The sequence below is a fragment of the Olea europaea genome, unplaced genomic scaffold (genome assembly GCF_002742605.1).
Source record: "Olea europaea var. sylvestris unplaced genomic scaffold, O_europaea_v1 scaffold1899, whole genome shotgun sequence".
Taxonomy (NCBI): Eukaryota; Viridiplantae; Streptophyta; class Magnoliopsida; order Lamiales; family Oleaceae; genus Olea; species Olea europaea.
In genome coordinates this window covers 44,039-54,353 of record NW_019236796.1, presented here as the reverse complement: position 1 = coordinate 54,353, position 10,315 = coordinate 44,039, and the positions used below count along the sequence as shown (strand labels likewise).

The 10,315-nt window shown below is 34.0% G+C and overlaps 2 protein-coding genes across 2 annotated transcripts in view; both read left to right on the top strand.

Annotated features, from left to right (window-relative positions):
- The first annotated feature begins 3,849 nt into the window (after positions 1-3,849).
- On the top strand, positions 3,850-8,839 carry LOC111378895. The gene is made up of 6 exons (XM_023002173.1): positions 3,850-4,198; positions 4,397-4,622; positions 4,812-5,164; positions 5,234-5,500; positions 5,627-6,081; positions 8,822-8,839. Exons 1-6 carry the CDS (start codon positions 3,850-3,852, stop codon positions 8,837-8,839), a joined length of 1,668 nt encoding a protein of 555 aa, XP_022857941.1.
- Positions 8,840-9,718: 879 nt separating this feature from the next.
- The window catches only part of LOC111378899 (NEP1-interacting protein-like 1), a 1,768-nt gene continuing 1,171 nt past the window's right edge, over positions 9,719-10,315 (top strand). The window contains exon 1 of the mRNA XM_023002175.1: positions 9,719-9,974. Within this exon, the coding sequence (XP_022857943.1) occupies positions 9,812-9,974 (163 nt within the window). The 5' untranslated portion in view covers positions 9,719-9,811. The remainder of the gene's footprint in view (positions 9,975-10,315) is intronic.

Sequence of the window (10,315 nt, the reverse complement as noted above, 5' to 3'; positions counted from 1 at the left end):
TTTTCAGCCCCCCCCCCCCCCTTTAAAATAAAAAATTGTGTTCTTGAATAGTGTTTACACCATAGTTTAACCACAAATTCTTTAACAAAATAATATTACACGTAAATTCAAAACTTTCTTTATTCTTTAATCACACATTTTTCATCAATATCCTATTCAAAAGTGTACTTCTTCGACAAAATGTGGCTCAAACAAGGGCATAATATGTTATAAAATTAAATTAACCCACACCCCACAACCACTCCATTCCCATATCGATTTCATACCCAGATTTTGAATTCCTCCCCCCCCTCTCTCTCTCTCTCTTTGTATCATCTTCTCTCTTTCTTCTCTATCAGCAATGAGTGTCAGCATCGTGCCATGGCTAATTGTAAAAATGAAAATTAATGAATCGAAAAATAAAAAATTGGGAAGCCAACAAGCCGCAAAGATGTATATGGAGAGACGTCAGGATACAACAAATAATTTGGGTTGTGGAGAGGTTGAAGCGTAAAAAATTAGAAGCTGAGCAGATAGTGAAATAGTCGATGAGCAAAATATTTGAGGCTGATCAGACTGTGGAAGTGTATAAGAAGAAGTTTGAAGATCTTAGTGCAAGGTTTAGCAAATTCTCGCCATATCGGGTCTGGCAACTAAAGTTGAGAAAGATGTTAATTTCTTGACTTGTGATGGTGAAAAGGAAAGTTCAAGGAATGGTGGTAAACAGAGTAGAGGGAATGTTGATTTTTGGAAATCATGATTCGGAGCATTTCTTAAATAAAATGAGTTTAAAGAAGGATACTAATGTGGGTGACACATCGCCTCTGATTCACTCTGTTTACAAATCAAGTGGACCTGGAATTAATGGCTCGCAAGACATAGGTAGTGTAAAATATTGATTAATTTTCATTTTCATTCTTTTGTGTAAATGTTGGTGATGTTGAGTTGAATTTGTAATTCATTATGACACGTGATTTGAGAACCGTGAACTATTATGTGACATGTAAACAATTACCTCTAATATTGGTCAAATGAACTATGAACAGTTTTATTGGGTCTGTGACTTGTGGACATATGTTACATATGCAATATGACATGTGACATATGAACTGTTACACGTGACCTATAACATGTTAACTGCGGCATGTGAACTTGAATCTATAACCAATTATTAGTGTACAAAAACACGTGACATCTGATCTGTGACTAGTTAATATTAATTTGTGACCTGTGACTCGTAAACATAATTCGTGATATGTGATCAATTCTATTTGATCTGTGACTAGTTCTCTTTGATGTATGACATCGGGACATTGATCCGTTATCGATGGAATATGACGTGTGACATTTGGACATTGATTTGTTGCCTATGCAATATGATAATTCGTGACTTATAAACTATTGCTTGTGACCTATAACATATGAACTACCCGTGAACTTGAATATGTGCTTTGTCATCAATGCACAAAGACATGTGACCTGTGAACATAAAATAATGATCTGTAACCAGTTCTCTTAATTTGTGATATATGAGCATTGATCTGTGACCTATGTACAACGACCCATGACTGGTTCAAACTGGTACCCGTAACCTGTTCCACTCACACCATCACCAGTTCCATATCAATAGGTCATTGTGCTTAGGTCACTGGCACCACCACAACCATTTGCAAACTACGAACACCTACCAACAAAAATCACTTCAAAACTTCGACTAAAATTTGATTAGATCGAAGAAAGAAAACATCATCACTACCAACACAAACACCAACACCAATAATCACTCTAAAAAATAACCCAAAACTCCATATACACCCCCCTGAATAAAGGGTTTCTCTAAGAAACATTTAAAGAATCAGTGTCATAAAATTTCTAATAAATGCAATCCGAAGTTATGAATAATAATTTTTTTAAACCAAACCAAATATAGAAGATGAAAAAGTGATGTGGAAAATGGGAACGAGTGCGATTTATCATTGAATAAAGGGTTAATAACTCAATGGTCACTGAACTTAACAAAAAAAGTCTCGGGGTCACTGATCTTTAAAAATCACCCAAGTCATCATTGAAATTTGCAAAATTTACATGGGGTTACTAAACTTTAAAAATCACTCAATTAATCAATGAACTTTACAAAAGATTTGAACGAGGTTAGTGATCCACTGGGAAACTTTTTGCAAAGTTTAATGATGAATGAGATGATTTTTAAAATTCAGTGATCCCATGAAAATCTTTTACAAAGTTTAGTAATCCTGTGAAAACCTTTTACAAAGTTCCGTGATGACTTGGGTAATTTTTAAAGTTCAGTAACCATTTGGGTTATTAACTCTTGATGGAAATATTAACTTTTATCTTGTACCTATAACAATGGCCCACTGGAGCTCATTTTAAATAGTTGAAAATCTAAAATTGAACAAATGGTGAAATGGGTTCTTTCATAATTCAATCATTTTTAGACCTCGAAAAAATCGAATCATAGCGTGAAAAAGAAGAAGAAGAAGCAATGGGTTCTACCTAATTCAAAATAATTTTGATAGTTGAAAATGAAATAAATTCATATTTTGAGGCCAAAAAGTAGTAAGTATGTATGTTCTAAAACTAGACCGATTTCAAAGCACAACACTCTGTGTTGCGTGCGATGGTCCTGTACAATTATAATTGTTGGTTTTCAACAAGAATGGAATGAGAAAGAGAGAATGTAACGGCTTCGCTTGTGGAAAGAGAGCTGAAAGAAAGAGAGCAGAGGCGGAGCCCCATTAGGATGCCCGCACTGAACTTTTGGGCTCCACTAGGCCCAATTTTTTTTTTTTTTTTTTTTTTTTTTTTTTTTAAAGTCTAGTTAAATGTCCAACCTAGATAGAAGCCCAATTACCCACAGCCCATGATCAGTTTACCGACCCAGACCCATCATTCAACTAACCCGTTTCATTGAAATCAAAATCAAACCAAACCCTGAATCGCGTCTCTCTCGCCTGCTTCTCTCGACTCTCGCCTGCTTCTCTCGAAGCTCCGCCCGTCTCGCCGGCTACTTCTACTTCCAGTCCACTAGTGGCCGGCATCTCCTAGATTAGGGGCTTTAATCTCCGACCCTATAAATGTATCAAATATCCCCAAATTCGAAACCCCAATCCTCCCCCACCCAAGTCCGCAGGCCGCAACTGAACTGTCGTCTGCCATCGCCTGATTCGCCTCCCGCCAGGCGCCACCGCACTAGCTGCCGCCTCTAAAGAAGGTAATTAGATGTTCTTCTAATAATCCAATCTACATAGCCATCCGGTGCGAGATACAAAGACGAAATAATTTTATGGCTGCTGCTGCCTAATTTTCATTTTCTCGTTTTTGCCTGCTGTTGGGGAAATAATTTTGCTTGTCTAATTAATATCTTGTTTTCTTTCCTTGTAGATGTATCCTCTATTTGTTGCAGATTCTCATTTTCACACTGTCACACAACACAAGGAAAACTTGTTACGTGAATTGATATTGTGAAATTGGATTGATATTGTGAAATTGTGAATTGTGAATTAGATTGTGAAATAGTATAAATTGTATTGTGAATTTGCGAATTGGAAGGTGAATTGATATTGTGAAATTGGATTGATAGTGTGAAATTGTGAATTGTGAATTAGTATAAATTCCATTGTGAAATTGCGAATTGGAAGGTGAATTGATATTGTGAAATTGGATTGATAATGTGAAATTGTGAATTGTGAATTTGATTGTGAAATGTGAATTACACTGCGAATTGAGATTGTGAAATTGTGAATTTATGATTCTTTTGTCATTATGAATTATTCTCACTCACTCCCAGTAATAATTGGATATCAAATGTTTAAATCCAGATATCAAATGAATAGATACTTTCAACGAAAAATGAATGTAGATAATATTGATGAGGGGGTATTGAATGATGTGGAATTTGATGTCACAAAACTTTCAACTGATCCTGGTCTAAGGATACTCATTTCGGATTACAATGCTAACATCCGAGATGAAGTTCGAAGAGCATATATGTTAAAGGGTCTTTGTCAGCCCCAAGATCATGACTTTCCAAAACGACAATTTGGAGTAACAATTAGACGATTCAATCCTTCGTGGTTTAAAGAGTTCAGTAGTTGGTTTGAGTACAGCGTAGAGAAGGATGCTGCTTATTATTTGTATTGTTATCTTTTCAGAACAAGTTCTGGAAAGCAAGGTGGCGGTGAGTCTTTTGTTGGCGAAGGTTTTATATATTGAAAAGATAAAAAGAGACTTCATACTCATGTTGGATTTCATGATAGTGCACGTAATCAAACTCGCACTAAGTGTGAAGTGTTGATAAATCAAGAACAACACATTCAATCAGTTTTCTACAAACAATCAGAACAAGCAAGAAGTGCATATGTTACACATCTTAATGTATACATTGATTGTGTTCAAGTTCTTTTGCGACAAGGGCACTCATTTCGAGGTCATGATGAATCTGAGGATTCTCTCAATCCAGGTAAACTCTTAGTGCAATTGCAATTTTTGGCTACTCAAAATGAAGCTATTCATGCCGTCACTTTGGGAAACGCTCCTCACAATTGCAAATTGACATCACTTGATGTTCAAAAGGATATAGTAAATGCTTGTGCTATTGAAACGATCAATGTATTATCAAAGATGTTGGCGACTCACTATTTTCTATTCTAGTTGATGAATCTCGTGATGTGTCAATGAAGGAGCAAATGTCTATTATTTTACATTATGTAGGCAATAGTGGGCATGTCAACGAACGCTTCATAGGGATTGAACATGTTACAATTACCACGACTCTAATCACTTAAGGCTGCAATTGATAAGGTATTTTTTAGATATAACTTGAGCATGTCTAGATTGAGAAGACAAGGTTATGATGGAGTAAGTAATATGCAAGGTAAGTTTAATGGTCTGAAAACACTAATTTTGAATGAGAGTCCATGTGCTTTTTACATTCACTGTTTTGCTCATCAACTCCAACTTGCGCTTGTGGTTGTGGTAAAGAAGAACATCCCTATTACTAACTTCTTTCGTGTGGTTGGGGACGTGATAAATACTGTTGGAGCATCTTCCAAACGTTGTGAACTTCTTCGAGAAAAACAATTAGACTTTATTGTTGAGGCATTGGAAAAATGTGAGATTTTAAGTGGACGGGGACTTAATCAAGAAACGACCCTTCAGCGCTCTGGTGATACACGATGAAGTTCACATTATAATTCTTTGGTCAGCTTGCTTGCCATATTCTCTTCTGTTTTAGATGTACTTGCAATGATTGTTGAAGATGAATCTTGTTCTTGTGATCAAAGATCTGATGCAACAAATTTATTGGAGTTGATACAAAAATTTGATTTTGCATTTAATCTACAGTTGATGAGAAGTGTCTTGGGGATGTCAAATGAACTGTCAAAGGCATTGCAAAGGAAAGATCAAGATATTGTGAATGCAATGCAATTGGTGAAATTGTGCAAACGACGACTCCAAATAATGAGAGACGAAGGATGGGACTCCTTTTTGAAAGAAGTATGTTCTTTTTGTCAACAACATTACATTCATATACCCAACATGGATGATATGTTTGTACGCCTTGCACTTTGTGGTCGCCCTCAGCATAATTCTCCAGAAATTACAAATTTACATCATTACTGAGTAGTTTTGTTCTATTCTGTCATCGATTTACAAATTCAAGAATTGAATGATCATTTCTCGGAGGTAAATACAGAGTTACTCCTTTGTGTAGCTTGTTTATGTCCACAAGATTCATTTTCTTCTTTTGACAAGAAAAGCTTGATTAGACTTGGTGAGCTTTATCCATTAGATTTCTCTGCAGTAGATGTCATTGTACTTAACGATCAACTTGAGACTTATATTTTTGACATGAGTTCTAACAATGAGTTTGAAGGGTTGAATGACCTTGGTGATCTTGCGAAGAAGTTAGTTCTGACAAAGAAAGATAGGTTATATTCATTGGTTTACAGACTTTTGACTTTGACATTGATTTTAACGGTTGCTACTGCTACTATGGAAAGAGTCTTTTCTGCAATGAGTATTGTAAATGATAGATTGCGCAATCGAATGGGTGATCAGTGGATAAATGATAGCACAATTGTTTATATAGAGAAAGATATATTTTTGAAGATTGATAATGAAGTTATTGTACGACGATATCAAAATATGAAAACTCGCAAGGAACAAGTTTAATATATAAATTATGTCGTTTTTAGTATTATTCGAATATTGTTTTATTTTTTTTGTTATCATTAAATCTATGACCAAAACCTCGAAATTCGGCGTCGAAAAATGATGGCCGCACTGAATATAAATCCTGGCTCCGCCCCTGAAAGAGAGAGATAGAGAAGACCGAGAGAAGGGTTAAAGCTTAGCGAGGGATAGGTGTGGGGGCGAGAGAACCGAGGTGAATTATTATTAATATATTTATTTAATACATATAAATAACTAATTATAACTTGAATTTTGAAATATAAAACTTAAAAACAGTCATAGGTGTAATTCTCACTAATTATGTTATAATCACATCTTTTATTTTTCACACAATATTAAATTTTAATAAATATACCACAATAAGCTCCCGTTTGGCCTTCATTTTCGGAAAATGAAAATGAGTGGAATAGTATTTTTCTGAAAAATGAGTGGTTGAAAAAGAATGAAATTTTTTTAATTTACGTATAATATTGTTTTATGAAAGATTGTGTGGTTGAAAATAGGAGAAAAAAATAAAATGTAATGTGATGAAATTTAATGGGGTTTAAACAGGGGCTAAATTTATAATATGTCCATAACTCGCCTAATAAAGAAAAAAAGAAACGAAAAGAAAAAGTGAAGTACACTGTACACAATAATTTATTACCATTCATTTCCCTACCCATTCCTTAGTTACCGACAAATTCCGGCGAGATTTCCGTCTGATTTGGTTTTCACTCATGATTTTGATCAACTTCTCCATAAACATACCATTTAATTGCGCCATATTTCGACAATTGTTGGTAAACTACATTCAGAAAAATCATACGTTATACACCAAAAGTCACAGAGAACTTTTTATCTGTTAATCATAAACAATAGATAGTAACAACTAACAATTTTTAATTCAATTACCTAACTGTAAATCAAAATATATCGAGAAATAAAACAAAAGACAAAAAAAGTTTCAGACCCCAGTATTCATTTTAATTGGGTTAATAGATTGAGGTATATTGACAAAAATACATTTTTATTGTTTTTCATCCAAAAAATTGATTTTTTGAACGTTATTTCACTATTCCAACCATAAAGTTTGACTTTTTCTCTCATAAGTGGGCCCCACTTTTCTCTTAACGGTCACAAAATCAATTCTCAAAATCATTCCCAAACAGGGCCTAAATAAAATCATGGTGGCAATTAAAGCTAAGGTAATTATATTAACACGACAATTTTTATTTGTTACCCTACATTTTGCATTGAAGGTTTTTAATATTAGTTCTTTTATTTTTCTTGTTTCATTATTATCATTGATTTTTTATGTTAATTAGCACATCTTCGTCCACAATGATAGATTCCATCCAAAAGATTAGTTGAGACTTGAGAGGCCAATAAAAAACTTATTTTCTCCTCATACGTTTAAATGAGAAAAAATAACAAATACAAAACTTCGACAAATAGTTTTCCCATCAATTTGATACAAGCTAGCAGAATACTTTGACAAAAACCATCATCAACGTCAAATTGTGCTAACTAAAAGAAGAGTAATGATACAAACGATGGGCCACACTGACAATGAGCAAAAGTTAGAGACGTGGTGCAATAAAGAAAAAATTGTGATGTAAATATAATTACACTTAAAAGATAAGGGTAGGTAATCCCATTTAGTGTGAATTCCGGTGGTACAAAAATGGAAGGTTGAAAATTGTGGACATCAAAGATTAAAAAAGAAGATCGAGAACCTAATTACAACATTGCTATTAGGTAGGGATTTTACCTGTAATTTTCTCAAATAAAAATCCAAGAACTGTCAATCCATGCGTGATTGTGAACTTCAACCACACCTAACCAAATTTCATTGAATTATAAAAATAAAAATATATTTCTACCAAAAGTCTCAAACCACGCTCATCACACACCAAACCAAATAAAATAACTCTAACTACCCTAAAACCATGTCCGGCGACAGATTCTTATTTCTTTTTATTTTCTACCATATCGGAAATATATGCTTACATATTGATTCCTTAAATCAAATTGGTATATCTGAAAAAGAAAAGAAAAGATAACACGTGTGAATATAGAAAAAGCAAGTTAAAGATAAAAGAGCCACCAAAATCAAAGAGTAATGTTATTCGTAGTCGGTCACTGCGACATTCGTCCTACGTGGTATACACATGATAGATGATTATTTGATATATTAATGTGGTAGTTTTTTTATTCATTAATGCATCAAATAACCACTTGCTATGTACATGCCAAGTAGGACGACTGTTGTAGTGAGCGACTGCAAATAGCATTATTCAAAATCAAATAATTACCTTCTCTTATTGCAAGGATATTTGTATTTCCATAAAATCTTGGATGAAATTACGTGTTGAGTTTCCATCAATTTACGTTTTGTAAATAATATCCACTTTTTTGATCAATTCTTTCAAATAATACCACCATTCTCTTAAAAAAAATGTTAAAAAATTTCGAACCATCTAGAAATTTTCTCGCAATGCTAATCAAAAGTTACTAGAGTTTTAGTTCATTTAGACATTCATTATGAATGATAAATCTATGTTAGAGTACTAATTTATGTGACATTATGTAATATGTTCAATTAAAGATGAAATTATGAAATTCATTTACTTGTATTTTTCAGACACTTAATGTTGTCTAAACTAATGTCGTAAGAGTATCTCTCAAGAAATTATTTAAACATGAGATACTCCTATTTTAAAAAGAGTCAACTCTTAAAAACGTGCTCCAAAAGATACTTTAAATTAATATTTTAATTTAGAGAGTGGGTTTCGAGAATAGTAAAATTAATTGTTAAATCTCCAAATTTATAGATATTATCTAAACGATAGAATATATTTTATGAAAGTAAAGAATCTTTTGAAAATGTTCTAACATCACTCTAGTTTTTAGGTATAACTAGATAACCATATTAATAAATGGGCTTTACTTTGTGTACATAATTTTTTGTACATTAAGGTATCTCACACTCACATGGAGTGGGCCTTGTTCGAATATTTTATTTAAGTCGACCTCACCCTATGTAAGTGTATGAATACCTTAATGTACAAAAAAATATTAATAAATTTGATGCAAAAATGAACATGGAGACTTCATCCACTGTTTCTACTTTCTACAACCCAAGTAGAGACACGTGTATATAATTTTTTTTTTTTGACAAGGTGTTTAATTCTTGACTAATCCTTGGATCTGTGATCCGGCCCCTCTTCACACAGTCCAGTTAATCGCGGGATGTGTCTCCAACTAGTCAGGGTCCGAGCCCTCTCCACCTGATCTGCCAAAGTGCCAAGCAAGTCAATCCAAGTTGCATTTTGCCTTCCAAGAATAATCATTACCTTTCAAGATTTCTCTTGCCTTCCAAGAATAAATCCTTGCCTTTCAAGAGCCCCACGAATCGAACTCACGACCTCTAATCTGCCAAGTTTGACAGAGCCCGTCCTTTGCCAGTGGAAAAGTGCCCGGGGGCGAGACACGTGTATATAATTTATTTATACATATGAGAGTAGTAGATATTTGTTTATATAGATGTGTCCATAATGGCCAAGCCGATCCATCCTCCGTAATATTAAAAGGGGAAAGCTGCAATTATTTCCAAATTAGAGATTAAGAATTCATGGAATTTTACACATATCCGTCTAATCCTTTGCCCTCGTCTTCATCTTCTTTGTTATCATTCGGGTATTTCATCGACAAAATTAAACAATGTTTCGGCTTCGCTCTTTCTGCAATTGTCGGAAATGTATTCTCTGCAATTTTCACCTTTTTCTTTGCCATAGGTGAGTTTGTTTAAATTTTTTGTTAATGGTTTCAAAGTAAATGAATTCTAGAGGTTTTAATTGATTATCGATATTGCAACTGTTCAATAAAATGGCTGTGGTCCTTGATTCATATTTGTGCTTTCTGATTCTGATTTAGGTTACCACCCAATTTCGGAAAGTAATAAGAAATTGAAAAATGGATGGTTTTTGATTGAGCAGAATATGGATTGTTAGACTTTGAATTGTTTAGCTGTCCTATTTTGGATTATTGCAACCAAGGGCATGCGTGATTATGTTTAAATAACTTTTTGTGTAGAAAGGCTCATTTGAAGGTGGGGGGGGGGGGGGGGGTTTTTTGT